The 22,034-nt window shown below is 38.8% G+C and overlaps 1 protein-coding gene across 8 annotated transcripts in view; it reads right to left on the bottom strand.

The window, feature by feature from the left end:
* The window catches only part of SFI1 (SFI1 centrin binding protein), a 99,051-nt gene that overhangs the window by 60,956 nt on the left and 16,061 nt on the right, over window positions 1-22,034 (bottom strand). For 5 of the 8 annotated variants that reach the window (XM_072803307.1, XM_072803308.1, XM_072803306.1 and 2 more), the window contains 4 exons: window positions 17,220-17,393; window positions 15,031-15,102; window positions 6,906-7,016; window positions 2,441-2,535 (listed from right to left, as the gene is read on the bottom strand). In XM_072803307.1, coding sequence (XP_072659408.1) covers window positions 2,441-2,535; window positions 6,906-7,016; window positions 15,031-15,102; window positions 17,220-17,393 — 452 coding nt within the window. Of the gene's footprint in view, window positions 1-2,440; window positions 2,536-6,905; window positions 7,017-15,030; window positions 15,103-17,219; window positions 17,394-22,034 lie in introns of those variants that run through there. The other 3 variants (XM_072803309.1, XM_072803311.1, XM_072803313.1) reach the window with 3 other exon arrangements.

Here is a 22,034-nt window from a genome sequence, read left to right as displayed (position 1 = left end):
CAACAAGACAAGAAAAAGCAATAAAAGGTATAAAGATTGGGAAGAAAGAAGTAAAACTGTCTTTGTGCACAGGTGACACACCTGTCTGGGCAAAGAACCCAAAAGAATTGACAAAACAAAAAAATTCATAGAACTAATAAACAATCCAGAGCAAAGTTGAGAGCTGCAAAGCTAATACACAAAAGTTCATTGCTTTCCTATATAATAGCAATGAACAAATGGAATTTGGAATTGAAAGCACAATGCCATTTACATTAGCCACCCCCAAAAATGAAATTCTCATGTATAAATCTAACAAAATATATAAAATGTCAATATGAGGAAAACTGTAAAACTCTGATAACAAAATCAAAGAACTGAATAAATGGAGGGATATTCCATTTTCATGGATAGGAAGACCCAATATTATTAAGATGTAACTCTTCCCAACTCGATCTCTAGATTCAATGCAATCCTAAACAAAATCCCAGCAAATTATTTTGTGGATATCAACAAACTGATTCTAAAGTTTATACAGAGAGACTAAAGACATAGTATAGCCAACATAATATTAAAAAAGAACAAGATTGAAGGAATGACTTCAAGACTTACTAAAAAACTACAGACATCAAAATAAAATGATACTGGTGAAAAGAACTGACAAATAGATCAATGGAACAGAAGAGAGAGCCCAGAAACAGACCCATGTAATATAGCCAATTTCTCTTTGACAAAGGAGCAGGGGTAAATGCAATGAAGCAAAAACAGTCTTTTCAACAAATAGTGCAGGAACAACTGGATTTAGGCATGCAAAAAAAAAAAAAAAATCTAGATAGAGATCTTACATTCTTCATAAAAATTAACTCAAAATGGACTATTGACCTAAATGTAAAACATAAAACTATAAAACTTCTAGACAATAACATAGGAGAAAACTCAGATGACTTTGGGTATGACATAACAACAAAAACATGATCCATTAAAGAAAAATGTGATGGGCTGGACTTTATTAAAATGAAAAAACTTTTGCTTTGCAAAAGACAATATAAAAGAGAATGAGAAGACAAGCCACAGACTGGGAGAAAATATGTGCAAAAGACACATTTGATAAAAAAAAAAATTATTATCCAAAATATAAAAAGAACTCTTAAAACTCAACAAAAAAAATCCAATTTTAAAAATGGGCAAAAGACACCTTAGCAAAAATATTCAGATGGCAAGTAAGTATATGAAAAGATGCTCCATGTCATATGCTATCAAAGAATACATATTAAACAAGATACCACTACATACCTATTAGAATGGCCAAAATCCAGAACACTGACAACACCAAATGCTGGTGAGCATGTGGAACAGACATTCTCATTCATTGCTAGTGGGAATGCAAAATAGCATAGCCACTCTGGAAGACAGTTTGGCAGTTTCTCACAGAACTAAACATATTCTTACCATATGATCCAGCAACTGCAATCCTTGGTATTTATCCAAAGTTCCTGAAAACTTATGTCCATACAAAAACTTGCACATGGAAATTTACAGCAGTTTTAATCATAACTGCCAAAAATTGGAAGCAACCAAGATGTCCTTCTTCAAAATGGATAAACTGTGGTACATCCAGACAATGGAATATTTATTCAGCACTAAAAAGAGCTATCAAACAACAAAAGATATGGAGGAAACTTTTTTTTTTTGATATGGAGGAAACTTAAGTGCACATTACTAAGTAAAAGAAGCCAAACTGAAATGGCTATATACCATATGATTTCAACTATATGACACTCTGGAAAAGGCAAAACTATGAAGACAGTAAAAAGTTGTTGGGGGTGGAGTGGATAGGGGCCCAGGTGGTGCAGTCAGTTGAATGTCTGACTCTTGGTTTCGGCTCAGGTCATGCTCTCAGGGTCATGGGACTGAGCCTTGCATCGGGCTCTATGCTCTGTGTGGAGCCTGCTTGAAATTCTCTCTCCCTCTTCCTTTGTCCCTCCCATTTGTGTACACTTGTGCTGTCTCTAAAATCAATCAATAATCAATCAATCTTTACCCCAAAAAAAGTTGCTGGGAGGAGGAGATGAGCTAAATAGGTAGAGCACAGAATATTTTTAGTGCACTTAAAACACTCTGTATGATACCATAATGATGGATAAATGTCCACAGAAGGTACAACACTAAAAGTGAACCCTAGTGTAAACTATGGATTTTGAGAGATTCTGATGTGTCGATGTGGGTTCACTGTAACAGATGTGAGTGATGCTGATAGTGGGAGAGAATATGCATGGGGGGGGGGGGAAGAGGTATATATGGGTAATCAGTGTCTTTTCCCCTCAATTTTGTGCTATGAACTAAAATTGCTCTCAAAAAGTTAAGTCTTCATAAAAGAAAATCAAATAAATGAAGGCATTTTCTTTAGACATGTACTCCCTTTTCTTTTCTTTTTTTTTTTTTTTGTACTTCCTTTTCTTACCATGATTCTCAGCTCTAATGTACTTGTTCCTCATCTCCTGCTGCTGATACACATAGGTCCTCCAAGTCTGGAACATCAGGTTGTACAAGTAATATCTGAGGAAGGAAAAAAATGACATTTCTTTCTTTACTTATTTTCTAAAGTTTATTTATTTATAATATCTACACCCAACATGGGACTTGAACTCACAACCCTGAGATGATGAGTCCCATGCTCCACAGACTGAGCCAGCCAGGTGCGCCAAATGGCATTTCTTTAAACAAAAAAACTCCTTTTTTTTTTTTTTGACAAGATTTTATTTATTTATTCATGAGAGACACAGAGAGAGAGGCAGAGACACAGGGAGAGGGAGAAGCAGGCTCCATGCAGGGAGCCAGATGCGGGACTCGATCCTGGGACTCTAGGATCACGCCCTGGGCCAAAGGCAGGCGCTAAACCACTGAGCCACTCAGGGATCCCCTAAACTAAAAAACTCCTAATTCAATATACCTAGTCCATTCTGTACTCAGAAATTAACATGGATGCTTCTGATACAAAAAAGCCATATCTATATCTGAAGCTAAAATTCTATTTCCCATAGTCACAGTGAAACCTACTCTCCTTGATGGAGAGTTATTCTCACCTTACAGTATCACTGAGGAAAAATAGCTTGAATTATCTGATAATAACTTCACCTTCAGCATTCACAAAGCTGTGACAGTCATATCTTTATCATCTTAATTATCCATATTATGTAAAACATCACCTCTCCTCTATGCAAAACATAGTCAATGACACTTTTCCTTTGTTTTTTCCTTGTATTGAGAAGGAAACACATTAAGATTGTCAGTCCCTCCATATTTTCTCTATCCCATTTCCTAAGACTTGATTTCATGCTCTACCGGCTTACTAGAATGATTAAACATTGTCTTCATTTTATCTGAAATACCCATAAATCAGAAACCCTGATCCAAAGAACCTAAATAAAGAAGTGATTATGGGGTGCCTGGGTGGCTCAGTTGGTTAAGACAGTCCATTCTGTACTCAGAAATTAACATGGATGCTTCTGATACAAAAAAGCCATATCTATACAGTCGTCTTTGGGTCAGGTCACAATCCCAGGGTCCTGGAATTGAGCCCCATGTCAGGCTCTCTACTCAGTGGGGAGCCTGCTTCTCCCCTTCCCTCTGCTTCTTGCACCCCTGCCTGTGCTCTATCAAATAAATAAAAAAAATATTTTTTAAAAAAGTGATTATGAGAGTAAGTACTATTTTTAAAAGATACAATGTCTAAGATACATTAATTTTATTTTATAAAAGATATAAAATGTGTACTTCATATAATTCCAATTTTTACTTTTACCTCTACTTATCTTTGCAAATACTAATGTTAAGTTTTAGTTTTTTTCTACTTCTATTTTCTTAATGTCCCATATTGTGCATATATTTTCTCTTATAATCAAAAAAATTTAACTTATTATTTAAAAAAAGGAATACTCAATCTTAAGAAACAAAGAATACTCTCAGGATTAGAAATTATATAGAAGTGGTAGTCAGTGAGAAAATCCTATTAAACTATTAAAATGTTATTAAAATTATTAAGATAATACTACCAAAATCCATCTATAGACTCAATATAAGCCCCATCAAGTTTCCAATGGCATTTTCTACAGAAGTAGAACAATCCTAAAACTTTCACGGACCCACAAAAGACCCTAAATATCCAAAGCAATTCTAAGAAAGAACAAAGCCAGAGGTATCATATTTCCTTTTTTTTTTTTTTAAGATTTTATTTATTTATTCATGAGAGAGAGAGAGGCAGGCAGAGACATAAGCAGAGGGAGAAGCAGGCTCCATGCAGGGAGCCCAATGTGGGACTCGATCCAGGGACCATGGGATCACGTCCTGAGCCGAAGGCAGATGCTCAACCGCTGAGACACCCAGGTGTCCCGAGGTATCATATTTCCTGATTTAAAGTTATACTGTAGGGCAGCCCTGGTGTCCCAGCGGGTTAGCGCCACCTTCAGCCTGGGGTGTGATCCTGGAGACCCGGGATCGAGTCCCATGTCAGGCTCCCTGCATGGAGCCTGCTTCTCCCTCGGCCTCTCTCTCTCTCTCTCTGTCATGAATAAATAAATAAAATCTTTAAAAAAAAATAAAGTTATACTGTAAAGCTATAGTAATCAAAACAGAATGGTACTGGCATAAAAGCAGGCCAATGGAACGGAATAAGCCCAAGAAATAAACCCAAGTATATATGGTCAACTAATACTTGACAAAGGCGCCAAGACTACTCAATGGAGAAATGACAATCTCTTTGATAAATAGTGCTGGGAAAATTCAATATTCACATATAAAAGAATGATACTAGCTCCCTATCTTTTTTTTTATTGGAGTTCAATTTGCCAACATATAGCATAACACCCAGTGCTCATCCCACCAAGTGCCCCTCTCAGTGCCCATCACCAAGTCACCCTAACCTCCCGCCCCCTTCCACTACCCCTGTTCATTTCCCAGAGTTAGGTGTCTCTCATGTTTTGTCACCCTCACTGATATTTTCACTCCTTTCCCTTTATTCCCTTTCACTAATTTTTATATTCCCCAAATGAATGAGACTATATAATGTTTGTCCTTTTCTGATGGACTTATTTCACTCACTAGCTTCCTATCTTAAACCATTCACAAGATGTACCTTGCAATAGATTAAAGACTTACATATACATGAAACCATGAAACTCCTAAAAGAAAATACCAGAAAAGAGCTCCTTCACATAGGTCTTAGCAATGTTTTTTTTGATATGACACCTAAAGCAAAAGCAATGAAATAAAACATAAACAAGACTATATCAAACCAAAAAAAACTTATGCACAGCAAAAGAAACAATCAACAAAATGAAAAAGAAAACCTATGGAATGGGAAAAATATTTGCAGACCATATATTTGATAAAGGGTTAATATCCAAAATATATTAAAAACACATACAACTCAATAGCAATCCTCCCCAATAGTCCAAATAAAAAATAGGCAAAGAATCTGAATAGATATTTTTCCAAATAAGATACATGAAAGGCCAACAGGTTCATCAAAAGATGCTCAACCTCATTATGTCATTAGGGAAATACAAATCAAAATCACAATGAGCTATCATCACACACATCTCACACAATGACCATCAGAAAGAAGAGATAACAAATGCTGGTGTCAAAGTGGAGAAAAGGGATTCTTGTGCACTCTTGGTGGGACTGTCAATTGCCATAGCCACTAGGGAAAACAGTATGGAGGATCCACAAAAAATTAAAAATAGAACTACCACTTGATCCAGCAATTTCACTTCTGGGAATATATCCAATGGAAATGAAAAGACTAACTCAAAAAGATATCTGCACCACCATGTGCACAGCAGCATTATTTATAATAGCCAAGACACAGAAACAATCTTAAGTGTCCATGGATGAGTGAACAGATAAAGTTATTGTGTGTGTGTGTGTGTGTGTGTGCGTGTATAAAATGGAATAAAAAGTAATTTTGCCAAGTGTGACAACATGGACAAACATTGAGGGCATTATGCTGTGTAAGTCAGACAAAGACAAGTACTATAAGATCTCACTTATATGTGGATCTAAAAGCAAACACAATAAACTCATAGAAAAAGATCAGATTTGTGGTTACCTGAGGGAGCCATGGGAAGGTAGGAGGAGAGGGAATTGGAGGAAAGTGGTCAAAAGGTACAAACTTCTAATTATAAAATAGGTAAGTACTGGAGATGAAATGTACAACATGACGACTATAGTTACCATCGCTGTATGAAATATATGGAAGTTGTTAAGAGAATAAATCCTGGGATCCCTGGGTGGCGCAGCGGTTTGGCGCCTGCCTTTGGCCCAGGGTGCGAACCTGGAGACCTGGGATCGAATCCCATGTCGGGCTCCCGGTGCATGGAGCCTGCTTCTCCCTCTGCCTGTGTCTCTGCCTCTCTCTCTCTCTCTATCATAAATAAAAATTTAAAAAAAAGAGAGAATAAATCCTAAGACTTTCCATTATAACTTAAAAAAGCTTTTTTTTTAAAAGTAAGAGAGAGAACACATGAGTGGGGGAGGGGCAGAGGGAGAGGGATAGACTCCCTGTTGAGTGGGGAGCACAATGCCAGCCGGATCCGCTACCCTGAGATCATGACATCAGCTGAAGTCAGACACTCAACTAACTGTGCACCCAGGCACCCCAGCTTTTTTCTCTTTATGTCAGTTCTTTTTATTAAATCTGTATGAGATGATGGATAACTAAATTTATTGTGATAATCATTTCACAATATATGTAAATCAAACCTTTATGCTGTACACCTGAAACTCATTCAGTGATGTATGTCAACTATATCTCAATAAAATCTCTGGACAAAAAACTTTCCCCCTTCTGACCAGAAACATGCCAACAAATAACTATTTGATCATGTGTAGCAGTAAAATTAAAGTAATAGAACATGAAACCTGACCTGTAGTGACAGTCGGCTCGAACACAGAGTTTCCACTCTCGCTGGAAAACCCACCACTCTTCTTTCCATTCTTCAAAGACTTTCCGTAGTATTCTTTGCTTATAGTAAAATCTTTGGCAAAGAACAAAATTCAGAGAGATCCATGATGATGTGGGAACGGATATTTATTCCCCAATTAGTTTCATACTGCCAATACTTTTCTCATAGAAAAGTGTGGCTCATTCTCTGACAACACCAGAATAAAAGAAGTTATTTTCCAGATCAAAATCTTAGAACTACTTAAACTAGAAACAAAGCTAAAAAATATTATACTACAGATTTCTACCAATTAAAGAGGTTAAAGTAGAATAAAAATCTGACTTTTCAAATACCATAAATGAGTTGAAAATTATTCTCAAGGTTTTTTTTCCTTCATCAGACTAAAACATTTTTGATTAGTAAAAAGCGGTAGTAGCTATACACATTTACATATACAGGAGATTAAAAGTTATAAGCAAATACCTAATGGTATTCTTAGTACTTACAGGAACAAAGTATAGCAGTTTAACTGAAATCTGGCCAGAGAAGTTATGAAAACAGCAAAATATAGGTAGAAGAAATAAAGAGGAGGCTAAAGGCAATAAGAAAGAGAAAAAGAGAGCAATGGCAGATTGTGTGGATGCTAACAGGTGCTATCAAGGTGACAGATAATTTGAACTCTGTTGCCTGCCCCTCACTTTGAATTTCTTTTCATGGTTCTGCAGGTTACTAACATGTCCTTCCTCCTTACCACTCGTGGTAAGGAGACTACCTAGCAAAAATAAACATAGGGAAATTCACTTCACTATTGTTCATAATAAAAAAAAGAGAGGGGATCCCTGGGTGGCGCAGCGGTTTGGCGCCTGCCTTTGGCCCAGGGCGCGATCCTGGAGACCCGGGATCGAATCCCACATTGGGCTCCCGGTGCATGGAGCCTGCTTCTCCCTCTGCCTGTGTCTCTGCGCCTCTCTCTCTCTCTGTGACTATCATAAATAAATAAAAATTTAAAAAAAAATTTTTTTTAAATAAATAAATAAAAAATAAAAAAATAAATAGAGAGAGAGAGAGAGAAAATTACAACAAATGTCCCTCAACGGGAGATAGGTTAAATTCAATCAATGTTGCCGAGTCATTGTTAATGAAGTAGACCTAAGGATACTGAAATGGAGAGATGTTCCAGAGAAGTTGTTAGGTGAAAAGATAAAGCTACCTCATAGTATGTATGACACCATTTTTTAAAATTAATTCTTTTTGTACTTCCAGGACCCATATGTTGGAATCAATATAATACATACCAAATTTTAAAAAATACATACCAAATTAACATATATTTATATATAATATATACATACATATTTGTATACATAGATAAAAATCATATATATGGATATATGCATGCACTGTGTGTACATCTACAAATCATATTATACATATTGCCTGAAAAGGTTTCTAGTATACCAAACTATTAACAGTGGTTATCATTCAGGGAGAGATTGTAGGAGACTGGTGTTTCCTATTACACGTATCTATAGTTTGAAAAATTTTTAAACAACTTTGTTCATGATTTTTAAAATTTTAATGGAAAAGAATCACTTCCATTCACACAGGTACTTCCTTCTACCATCTACCACTATCCATTTACCTCCTTCTCTTCCCCCAACCCCATTAAAATAACATCTATATTACATTTTTTAAAGATTTTATTTATTTATTCATGAGAAACACACTGAGAGAGGCAGAGACACAGGCAGAGGGAGAAGCAGGCTCCATGCAGGGAGCCCAATGTGGGACTCGATCCCGGGTCTCCAGGATCACACCCTAGGCTGAAGGTGGCACTAAACTGCTGGGCCACCAGGGCTGCCCAACATCTATTATTTCAAAAGGTGTAAGCCCACAAAGACAGAATAGGAGCAATGACAATAGACAAGAGATACCAACAAATTTTAGGTGACAGAGAACAGACAGGCAAGTGGTGTCTGAATCAGCGTATCAGAGAAAGCAGAGGAACAGCTAAGTGTCCTGTGCTTAGGGAATCAAGGAACAATCAGCTGGTGTCACAGACCCCAGAAAGGCAGAGAACAGGAGGCATAAGGAATGAGGGAGCCTTGGGTGGAGATAAAAGCACAGGATTGTTTGCAAGCTTAGGCATAAATGGTTAGGCCCCTAGGTACTGTTGTTCACCCAAGCAGAGACTCCGGTGTCTCTCTGGAGAGGCTGAACAGAGAGGCACTGGATGGACTGCAGAAAACGAGGAAGAGCTCTGGAGAAGGTCTTAAGCAGAGTCCACATATTCTACGAGGCCCACATTCCCTCTCCTGTGCCTACAACCAAGCTTAGGGCACCACTACCCACCTCCAAGGGGCCAAACTTGCAATGAATGAATAAATAAATTTTATTTTATTATCTCGTGATTTTATTTATTCATTCACAAGAGACACACAGAGAGAGGCAAACACATAGGCAGAGGGAGGAGAAGCAGGCGCTTCACTGGGAGCCTGATATAGGACTCGATCCCTGGACCTCGGGATCATGACCTGAGCTGAAGGCAGACACTCAACCGCTGAACCAACCCAGGCGTCCCTGGGATGCTATTTTTTAAATAAAGGAATATGCAGAGAACAAAAAGGATGTGTTGGAAATTTAAAATAGGACAGAAGAAATTAAAAAAAAGAAGATTCATAGATAGGTAAAAACAAAAAGGCAAGGACTATGGCTTTTATGCAATCTCAGCCAGAGGGAAGCTACCTGCCATCTGAGCAGAGGAGTGACATGACTTGATCTACTCCAAATACCTGTCGGGAATAGACTGAGGCAGAAGACTGAAAGGTTGCTAGGGTCATTCAGGGGAGACATGATGATGAGTTGGACCAGGGTGTTAGTAACTGGAAGTACTGAAGAGAGGTGAAGTCTGAATACATTTTGAAAGCTCAGTCAGCACAATTTTGGTATTTGACATTGTAAATTGGGATGTGAGAGAAAAAGAAATGTCAAAGGTGACTCCCATGTTTCTGACTCGAGTTCCTGGAAATATTGGAGTTCCCTTTCACTGGGAGGGAGAAAGCTTGGTAGAGAGGTTTGTGGGGATGATTTCGATTTTGGCTTTGAACACATTAAGTTGTGACATCTATGAGAAACACAGTGGAGTTGTCACATATGTAGCAGTCTGGACAAGGGAGAGGTCTGGGCAGGGTGTATATATTTGGGAATCATTCTGAGAGTTGATGAGATCATCACAGTTGTGAGGTACACAGAAGCAATGCAAAGATGTAGCGCAGGATATTTAGATGAGGAGGAATCGACAAAAGAGAGAAGGAGCAGTCAAAGAGGTAGAAGGCAAGCTATGGGAGGATGGTGTAACCTGGAAGCTGGAAGAAGAGAGGGCTTATGGGAGAAGGGAATAACGACTGTCTCGTGCTTCCTGGTAGGCCTAGTAAGAAGTTTCCAAATTTATCACTGGTTTGGACAAATGTAGTGACCTTAACAAAAACAATTTGGTGGAGGGATAGAATCTAAAGTCTAGTGGGATGGATTTAAGAGAGACTGTAAGACATGTTGGAGACACAGAATATTGTCAGGGGAGTTGATATAAAGGGAAGCAAAGAGATGGAGTGCTAGCTGCAGGAAGACATAAGGTTGAAGAGATTTTTTTTAAAATTTCAGGATAAGAGAAATAAGGGTATCATATGCTGGTGCAAACGATCCAGTAAAGAGTGAAAAACTGATGCAGAAAAGAGAAAAAAAAATTGGTAGGGTAATGGCCTTGAGGAGTCATGAAGGAAACATGGTACAAAAGTCGAAGATTTTGCCACAGTTGAGAGCAAGGACAGTTCACCTGCCTCATGGTGGGAAAGCAGGTTGCATGGTGATAGATGTTGGCAGTGGGTGGATGTGATGGAGGGAACTCAGGAGGGTCTCTTCTGTCGTTTCTATCAAGAAAATAGGAAGCAAGGCCATTAGCTGAGGAAGAAATCTTGATGAATTAAATACTGTAAATGGACATGACTGTTTTACCTACTTCCCAAGTTAACCAAAAAATTTTGTTCCAATCTCTTCAGGAAAATAAGTAACTATCTCATATTTAAGACTATCTTATATATGGACATATACTGCATTATTTTGCCCTACTAGTTTGATAGTCATTTTGGTTCAGTTTATTAATGACAAAACAATGGCAGTTTATAAAAGTTAAAACAATCTCTAAGAACATAAAGACATTATTCTGCATTCTCTGGTATGATATAATTCTCCTCTAATATTCCAAAAAGTGAGTAGTAAATAACATGAAAAATACCAAAACAAAAAAGCAAACATCAATATGTCCAATTTTCCCCAAAGTAACAAACAACCCACTTGATTTAAAAAGAGATTACAACATAAAACAACAAAAAACTGCCCTATCCTAAATTTCTAAGTCAACACAGTATCAAAATTCTAATTCTGGTAGATGCCTAGAGAAAAAGCAGTATTTTTATTCTCTCATTTTACAATTTGAGAAACTAAGGCCCAGAGCCATAATTATCCCCAGATCAAACAATTAGCTAGGGTCTGGGCTAGGGCCAAAACTCAGGTCTCCCAAATTCCAATGTAGTATTCTTTCCTCCAGACCCTGCTGCCACTGAAGAGCAAAGAAAGTAAAGAGTATAAAGCGGTTATTTTAAAGCAGACATTAGTCACTGGCTAACCCAACACCCACTGTGAAGCCTCTGCCTCCTCACAGGTATTCCCTGCAGAGAATAGAAAGGTTTCTCTCCCAGACTGCTCTGTAGCAGAAGGTAGCCAGTAACACAGCTCTGGACAATGAGGCAGAAGCAGAATGCAGCTGATTGCTTCCAGGAAAGTGTTTTTCTGAGTAAGAAAGATCTGACACCATCCTTCCTTACTCCTTCCTGTGTAAAACAGAATAGTCATTTTGTAACTATGCCGCGTCATCTCTGAGGATCAAGGGCCAATATGTTAAATTGATGAACTAAGAAAGGTAATAAAATTGAGTCTTTGATGGCTTCACTGAGCAGCTAAACCAACACCAACCTCCAGACTGCTTATGAGAAAAAGCAAATCCCAATTTGTTAAAGCCACTGTCAGGCTTTCTCTTAGAGTCAGATGCATTTCTAACTAATATAATCAGCATTTTCCAGCTACTCAGAATATAAATGGGTATTACTTAAACAGACATTTCTAGTTAAATATGGGTCAAGTATTAAGTAAAATTAAGTAGGAAAAGAATTTGGGGAAGAGAGTAGAGGGAACAACATAGTTTTTCTAGTCTCTGAATGCCCATAAAATACAGCAAACAGGTAGCAAAATAAAAAATTCATGTATCAATCACAACAAAACCAGGTGACAAGGTATCCCCAGAATCCAAAATGCAAGCAGGCCAAGACAAACCATCCATAGTCAAAAGACCTGCAAGGTATTACATTTCTACAGGAGGAAGGAAGAGCAATGAGAGTGGCATCTAACGCTACCTCAAATGAGAATGAGAAAACCTCGAAACAGTCATTGCAAAGTGCAAGAGGCCCCATCTGAGACTAGCTGCTGAACCTGAGAGGAGCTTTCTCCTCTCTGTTACCAAGGCTCATGTGAACATAACTGAAATAGTTGGAGCATTCCAGCCCCTGTAGTCCCAGAACCAACATACATGCCAGGTTCTCTTTTAGGACAGAGCTTCATAAATGAGGAAAAACTGTTGGAAGTAAAATAGAAATTGAGCAGGAGAGGGACAAAAGAGACAAGAATAGAGGATCAGACCAAATGTTTTAGGGAAACAGAACCAGATATTCCATAGAGCAAGCTGCCATATTTTTTTAACCCTACAAATGAAACTGAAATGGGAATCTGTGAAATAGGAAAGTTAACTGATCTTGACTCACTTTAAAAAGTTCAGAAAGATCAATTCCACATAAAAATGAGCAACAAAGGGATCCCTGGGTGGTGCAGCAGTTTGGCGCCTGCCTTTGGCCCAGGGCGTGATCCTGGAGACCCAGGATTGAGTCCCACGTCGGGCTCCTGGTGCATGGAGCCTGCTTCTCCCTCTGCCTGTGTCTCTGCCTCTCTCTCTGTGTGACTATCATAAATAAATAAAAATTAAAAAAAAAAAAAGATCAACAAAGAATTTGAGGTCATATCCTTTACAAAGTTATTGTATGAGAAAGGAAAGGGAGAATAATATGCCTATGGACAAAGAAAGTAAGCCAGAAAGATGTATTCACAAAACAAAGCAAAAAATACAAAACTCTGTAACCTATTATCTCAGAATGAGCTAAAAGACTCTAAGAAAATAAGTCAACACTTAGGCATATCATATTAAAACTCTGAAAAATAAGATAATGAATCTTCAAAACAGCAATAATTAGACTAACAACTTAGAAATGGAATCCAAGAGACAATGAAATATCTTCAAAATATTTGGGGGTAAAAACTGGCAACCCAGTTTTCTCTATACAGGGAAATATCTTTCAAAAATGAAAGTGAAATAAAACATTTTTAGACAAAACCTGAGAGAATTTATCACAAGCAAATATATTTTAAAGCAAATGATCAGGGATGTCCCAATGACAGAAGGAAAATAATCACAGATGGAAACCTGGAAATGCAGGGAGAACAAGAAGAGGAAGGGTAAATATGTGAATAAGTCTAAATGAATGTTAACTATATAAAACAAGAATAATGTTTTGCAAATTTTATTTTATATATATTTTTAGATTTCTTTATCTAAGAGAGGATGTGTATATGAGCAGGGGGAGGGGCAGATGGAGAGGGAGAGAATCACCAGCAGACTCCCCACTGAGCATGGAACCTGACTTGGGGCTCAATCCCACAACTCTGAGATCATGAGGTGAGCCAAAATCAAGAGTTGGGTGCTCAACCAACTAAGCCATCTGGGTGCCCTGCTGATTTTAAAATATAAACCGAATTAAATATCTTACAATAAGGGCATATAAGGGAGGATGGGACAGAATTAAAGTGTTCTAAGGACCTTGCCTTCTTTGGGAAGAGGACAAAAGGGCCAATTAATATTAGACTGATAAATTAAAGATATATATATATATAATATTCTTTAGGGTATATGTTAAAATACATATCTTTCAGTAAAAAGAACAGGAGTATAAAACTTCTAAGCTAACGTGGGGGTGGACAGTGATAAATAAAAGACTCAACTGAATGAAAAAAAAAAAAAACCCAGCTTTATTTAAAGGCACTGAAAAGCTGCCAAGAAAGTGAAAAAGGACAGGGCCAAGGCCCAGGAGAAGAAGGAGAAGCAGAGGTGAACTATGACTAACACCTGCAGCTGGGATGGATTGCTATCACACTGGGAGCCTCTCTTATAAAGACACACAAAGGAGATGGGAACAGCCTGGCCCCCCATGTGGTATATTCAGAGAAAAGATTTCAGAGGACACCCACAGGCCAAATTTGCTTAAATGACTTTGAATGAAAAGATTTGGATGATTTGGATGATGTTCCAGATTAGGAAAGCCACGATGTCAGAAAAGTGAAACAAGAAAGGTTGTAATAAGGGAAGAGTAGAGGGGTTAAGAACCCACAACACTGCCATTAAAAAAAAAAAAAAAAAAAAAAAGCTTACATTTCAATAGCTGCCAATTCCTCCTCTAAAATAGACCCTACCATTCCTCCAACCCCACTACCTCATGCATGTGTCCCTGAGCCTGCTGGCTCCCCTTGCAATATACTCTCTATGCTGCAGCTGAAGAACTTTTAGCCAAACTCCGCAGCAAGGGGCAGTGGCTCAAACACAGTGAAGCTGTGGCCCAGGGACATTCTCTCAACTACAATTTCATGCCCCTTGCCAGCACCAACTTTCCCCCCAGGTTCTGCCCTAGATCAAATCAATGTGACAAGTCTCAACAGTGCCCTGAAAGAGATTATTTACTTTTGGGCAAATACTTTTTTTCAGAGATGGTCTTAGCTATCCTGGTTTACTTATGATTCCTTCATACACTCATTCGGTCAAACTAATGTGTGTTAGTACCATTATATCATATGCCTGCTAGAGGCTGGGTAGGAGGAGAAGGTTACACGTGGGCTTAATACAAAACAAAAACCTAGAATGAACTCAGAAAAGTTTGGTGGTGTGAGCTAATACTACCTGGCTTTAGAGGGAAATACTCTTCCAAAAGTCATTCGAATCCACAAATATAAGAACTTTCTGGCCACGCATCTGAAAGAAGGGAAGAAAGGATATATACACATTTTATAACTCCATTTGACTTGGGTCAACAATTTTCTGAACAGTATAGGGAAACTAAGGTCCCAGGGCGAGAGATGCTAGCATGAGTCACAAGGTGAATTACAGCTAATCTTGAATCAAATAGAGCATAAGATGGGACAGATTTATAAAGCCAAGATCAAGCAGATGATTTTTATTATTTTTTTTTAAGTAATCTCTATCCCCATTGTGGGGCTCCAACTCACAACCCCGAGAAAAGAGTCACATGCTTTACTGACTGAGCCAGCCAGGTACCCCCAAGTTGATTATTTTTGAAAAATACTTTGAATATGAAGTCTTTTGTCAGTGAAGACTTCAGAGTTGAGGGAAAGGAAGTACATGATAATGCTTTTATTCACATTATTCTTACTGCCTAAAACACCTAGCAAATGCCCACTTACCCATCCATCAAGGCTCATCTTTAATGCCTGCTCCCATGTGAAGCCTTCTTGGACCTTCCCCAACCCAAACACAGTGAGTAGCTTTGTATCCTCAACACTCTTGTTGTAATATAATGTTATGACACCAAGCCTCAGCAATAGGCTCACAGGGGACCCGTTGTTCACTCTGTACTGTGAGCCCCTGAGAACGGGGACCATGTCTTATAGTATCCCAAGTACCCAGCACAGTGCCTGGTACACACACAAAAAAGGTGGCTTGTCCTGGCCAGTTCAAGGTCTGTCTTTTCCAGGTTCAGCTTGGAACATTCTTCTTCCTCATGCCCTTTATCTGGCTTATTCTTACATTATCCTTTAAGACTCAACTTAAACCCCACTTCCTCCAGAAGTTCCTCTGGCTACACTAATGGGGCTGTTCTAGCTATGTGAGCCTGCAGTACGACATCCTCTTGTCTTAAAGCATTTATCATGCTTTCTTGGTGTGACTTAACAGTCTGTCAAGCCAACATGATTTTAAGTTTTCATGAGGTCATGGACGAAGAATGTCTTATTCACCTTGTATGCTTAAGCACTGAGCACACCACCTGACCAAGTAAGCACTTGATAATTTTTTGTGTAGTTTTATGGTTTTATTAACACAAATATGATATGCACATAAGCTGACTATTCATTTTCTTTGCTGCACAGTCTGGCATTAGGACTGGTGACTCTGATGGCCTACCGGGCTGCTCTTTCGACATGGCTTTGCAGTTCTTAGAGGAGATATTGTGAGCAATCTCTGCATAGTGGATTTGTTGTACATCTGCAGGACTTCAAGCTCCTTGACCCTGTGAATTAGGAACTTCCAGAAACCTCTGGGCAGCATGTGTTTTTTCTTCTTGTTGCTCCCACAACCTATGTTGGGTATCAAGATCTGGCCCTTGAGGGGCGTCTGGGTGGCTCAGTCAGTTAAGCATCTGCCTTCGGTTCAGGTCATGATCCTGGGGTCCTGGGATCAAGCCCCACATCAGGATCCCTGCTCAGTGGGGAGCCTGCTTCTTATCCTTCTACTGCTGCCCCTGCTTGTACCCTCTCTCTCATTCTCTCTCAAATAAATAAAATCTTTTGAAGAAAAAAAAAAAGATCTGGCTCTTGAATCTTATGCACACCCTACTGTCAATGCGTCTGGATTTCTGCCAGTTGTGCTTAATTTTGACACACCGGTCTTACTGGTGGCAGATAAATTTCTTGGTCCTCTTTGTAATGATCTTGGGCTTCACCAGAGGTCAGAGGCAGGCTATGATGACAACCAAGTATGGTATGGCTACCACCTCCAAAGGAGGCTCTAAGGAAGAGAAGGCCTGATACATTTTTGTTGAATGAATAAATAAATGCCTTTGATGGACGTAATCAAGAGTATTGGGAAATGATAATTTTTCTCGAATTATGTTTGGACTTTTTCTGGAAGACTCTTTATAGCTTATACATGTGGGCACAACTAAAGAATGTAAATGAAAACAGAATGATAGATTATAAGTCTGCAGATTCCTAAATCTCCTTTTCTTCTGAACATTCTGCCATCAAAGTCTCTGACTAATTGACAAAGGACAATAAGAATCATCCCCTCATTTTAACCAAGAAGGGAGAACAATGGAAAAGCCACTGCAGGCAGATGACAACTTATAAGCTCACCTGATACGCAATTCTCGTAACCGGTTCTTTCGGGTCCAACCATGCGAGGCATGACACTGCACTGGATGACTGGCACTAGGTATCTCACTCCGGATCCCCAAGAGGGTAGAAGACTTCTGGTTGGCCAATATCTTTGGAGGATAAGGTTTCTTAACTGCACCACCCCTAAAAGACCTTAAATTTGAGGAGCAATTGGGAAAGGGAGAGAATCAAATTATCTCTGCATTAAAATATCTTTTAACACGGGTGAAATTAAACAAATAAGGACACCTGGGTGGCTCAGCGGTTTAGTGCCTCCTTCGGCCCAGGGCCTGATCCTGGAGACCCAGGATCGAGTCCCACGTCGGGCTCCCTGCATGGGGCCTGCTTCTCCCTCTGCCTATGTCTCTGCCTCTCTCTCTGTGTATGTGTTTCTCATGAATAAATAAATACAATCTTAAAAAAAATAAGCCCAAGGACTCAGACTAATAATAACTATGCTTCAAAAAAAAAAAAAAAAAAAAACCAACTATGCTTCAAGGACAATAAGCAGCTCAATCTCTGATAGAAATACCTACCATTCACAATGGTGTGTCAACCATACCCAAAACTACTCCCCCCCAGTGATGATTAGATAGGACTCAAAGGACTCAGCATATACTCGTACTCGCAGCTAAAATTTATTATAGCAAGAGGACCCAAACCAAAATCCGTAAAGAGAAAAGGGGCATGGGGCAAAGGCTGCTGGAAATTAGGTGCATATTTCCAAGAGTCTTCTCCCAGGGGAGTCACATAGGGTATCCTTAATTCTCCCAGCATTGAATTATGTGAACACATGTGAAGTGTTGTCTATCAGGGAAACTTATTAGAGACTCAGGGGGGCAAAGTTCTCACTGGGAGCTGGTCCGACAGGCATCCTCTGCCTATCACACACCAAAATTTTAGATTCCTAGAATGAAGCAGGTGCTCAGTATAAACCACATTGTTTGTACAAACAGCTCAGGCACAGTTAACTACTCTTATGAGGCAGGGAATGATGAGAACCTTCCCGAAGTTTAAGTTTCTAGACACCAGTCAAGAGCCAACTTTGCAAGCAGGACTTTCTAAGGAAAACAGTCTCAGGCCTGCAATGTTAATTCTTTTTTGCATGAATGGAAAACAAACATAATGGAGAAGATAAAAAAAAGGAAAGTTAGTTCTTTAAAAACAGATAAAATTAACAGTCAATGAAACTGATCAAGGAGAGAGAGTAAAGGCCGAAAACCAATATTAGGGGGGAAAAGGGAAACACATCATTAGAGATCCTAAGAAGATGCTGTAAACATGATAAAAATAAATTTGAAGATACAAGTAAAATGGATAAACAGCTAGAAAAGCAAATTTATCAAAACTACACAAGTATAAAATAACCATTAGCAAAAATAAACAGTAATAAAAACCTTCCTGCAACAAAATCTCCAGGCCTAGATGGTCTTGCTGTCAAGATCTACCAAAGTGCAAGGAAAAATTCATGCCAATCTCACATAAACTAGTTTAAGAACTCTTTTTTATGGGATCCCTGGGTGGCTCAGCGGTTTTGCGCCTGCCTTTGGCCCGGAGTGCAATCCTGGAGTCCCGGGATCGAGTCCCACGTTGTGCTCCCGGTATGGAACCTGCTTCTCCCTCTGCCTGTGTCTCTGCCTCTCTCTATGTCTATCATGAATAAATAAATAAAATCTTTTAAATTTTTTTTATTTTTAAATTATTATTATTATTGGAGAAAGAGAGAAAGAGAACAGGGGAGGGGCAGAGAGACTCTCAAGCAGGCTCCATGTACAGCACGGAGCCTGACATGAGACTTGATCTCACAACCCTGAGATCATGAGCTGAGCCAAAATTAAGAGTCACTCAACCAACTAAACCACCCAGGCGCCCCCTCAGAATTCTTTTTGAAAAAAAGAACACTACCCACCCCGATCTAGATAAAACCAGGTAATTTGGGGAAACTGGCCATACCTTATTTTTTTTTTTTTTTTTAGATTTTATTCATTTATTCATGAGAAACAGAGAGAGAGAGAGAGAGAGAGGCAGAGACACCGGCAGAGGGAGAAGCAGGCTCCGTGCAGGAAGCCCAACGTGGGACTCGATCCCAGGTCTCCAGGATCCCCCTGGACTGAAGGTGGCACTAAACCGCTGAGCCACCCGGGGCTGCCCTGGCCATAACCTTAGTACAAAACCTAACAAGGACATTTTAAGAAGGGAAAATTTACATCAATATCACTAATGAATACATATATAAAAATCTAAACAAAATATTAGCTAACTCAAGTCAGCAACATAGAAAAAGGACAGTATGATAGAGGTTTACTTAATTCCAGGAAAAGGGAAGATTAACATTAGAAATATCAGTCATTAAGAAAATCATATAATCATTTCAATAGATACAAAAAAAAAAGACAGATTAAAAACTATTCAATACCCATTCATGACAAAAAGGTCTTGAACTAGAAAGAGAAACCTGATAAGGGATACCTAAGAAAAACTTATTCAGAGACCATACTTAAGGTTCTCCGTTTGAGATTTTTTTTTTTTTTAAGATTTATTTATTTGACAGAAAGAGAGTGTGCTCAAGTAGGGGAAGTGGCAGAGAAGAGGGAGAAGAGGGACTCCATCCCAGGACCCTGGGACCATGACTTGAGCCAAAGGAAGACACTTAAGTGACTGAGCCACCCAGGTGCCCCCCTTTGAGATTATGAACAGGACGACTTCTATACAACATTTTACTAGAGATCCTGGCTCGCAGAGTAAAGCAAAAAAGAGAAATTAGGGGCACCGGGGTGGTTCAGTTGTTAAGTGCCTGCCTTCCGTTCAGGTCATAATCCCAGAGTCCCAGGATTTTGCCCCACATAGGGCTCCTTGCTCAGCAGGGAGTCTACTTTTCCCTCTGACCCTCCCCTCTCTTGTGTTATCTCTCTCTTGCACTCTCTCTCTCAAATAAATAAATATTTTAAAAAAGAGAAAAAATAGTCGTAAAGACTGGAGATGGGAGAATAAACTGTCATTTTGCATATAATGTGATTATACATGTAGAAAACCCAAAAGACTTTACAGGTAAATTACTAAAATGTATGAGTTTTTAGCAAGACTATTTGATACAAAGGCAATATCAAAAATATACATATAGTCAATTCTTGTTACTTCCAGTATTATAGTCTATGGTCACCTCAAATATTCTTTGTCATGGATTAGAAGAATCAATATTGTTTAAATATCCATACCACCCAGAGCCATCTACAGATTCAATGCAATCCTTATGAAAATCCCAGTCATATTTTTCACAGAAACAGAACAAATAATCCTAAAATATGTATTGAACCAAGACCCTGAAGAGCCAAAGCAATCTTTTTTTTTAAAAAAAAAGATTTGGGATCCCTGGGTGGCACAGCGGTTTGGCACCTGCCTTTGGCCCAGGGCACGATCCTGGAGACCCGGGATCGAATCCCACGTCGGGCTCCCAGTGCACGGAGCCTGCTTCTCCCTCTGCCTATGTCTCTGCCTCTCTCTCTCTGTGTGTGACTATCATAAATAAATAAAAATAATAAAATAAAATAAAATAAAATAAAATAAAATAAAATATTTATTTATTCATGAGAGACACAGGCAGAGAGAGAGAAGCAGGCTTCTCACAGGGAGCCCTATGTGGGACACCATCCGGGATCCCAGGATCACGCCCTGAGCATGAAGGCAGACGCTCAACCGCTGAGCCACCCAGGCATCCCAAGCCAAAGCAATCTTGAGAAAGAAGAACAAAGCTGCAGACACTATGTTCTGATTTCAAACTATATTACAAAGCTATAGTTATCAAAACCATATGACATTGGTATAAAAACAGATACACAGATAAATGAAACAGAGAGTCCAGAAATAAACTCATGCTTATTTAGTCAATTAATTTATGATAAAGAGGGGCACCTGGGTGGCTCAGTGGTTAAGCATCTGCCTTTGCCTCATCATGATCCCAGGGTCCTGGGATCAAGTCCTGCATCGGGCTCCCTACAGGGAGCCTGCTTCTCCCTCTGCCTAATGTCTCCGCCTCTCTGGGTCTCTCATCAAAAATCTTTTAAAAATTATGATAAAGAAACCACAGTGGGGAAAGGACAGTCTCTTCATAAATGATATTGAAAAAACCAGACAGCTACATGCAAAAGAATAAAACTAGACCACTATCTTACACCATACACAGAAATTAACTCAAAAGGAATTAAAGACTTTAATGTAAGACCTGAAACCATAAAACCCCAGAAGAAAACAGATAGTAAGCTCCTTGACATTGGTCTCAGTGATAAATTTTTAGATTTGACATCAAAGGCAAAGGCTACAAAAGCACAAATTAACACATGGGACTACAACTAAAAAGCTTCCTGCACAGCAAGGGAAACTATTGACAAAATGAAAAAGCCATACACTGAGTGAAAGAAAATATTTTCAAATCATATGTCTGATAAGGGGTTAACATCCAAACTACATAAAGAACTCTTACAACGTAATAGCAAAAAAAAAAAAAAAAAAGAAAGAAAGAAAGAAAGAAAGAAAGAAAGAAAGAAAGAAAGAAAAAGAAAAAGAAAAAGAAAAAAAATCCAAACACTCCAATTTAAAAATGGGCAGAGAATCTGAATAGACATGTTTCCAAAGACATACAAATGGTAAACAGATACAGGAAAAGATGCCCAGGGAAACACACATTGAAACCACAAGGAGATACCACCTCACATCTGTGAGAATGACTCTGTCAAAAACATAAGAAATAACAACTGTTGGCAAGGATGTGGAGAAAGAATCCTTGTACACTACTGATGG

The sequence above is a fragment of the Canis lupus genome, chromosome 27 (assembly GCF_048164855.1).
Source record: "Canis lupus baileyi chromosome 27, mCanLup2.hap1, whole genome shotgun sequence".
NCBI classification, from domain to species: domain Eukaryota; kingdom Metazoa; phylum Chordata; class Mammalia; order Carnivora; family Canidae; genus Canis; species Canis lupus.
The sequence above is the reverse complement of the archived record's forward strand: the minus strand, read 5'-3'. Positions and strand labels throughout refer to the sequence as shown.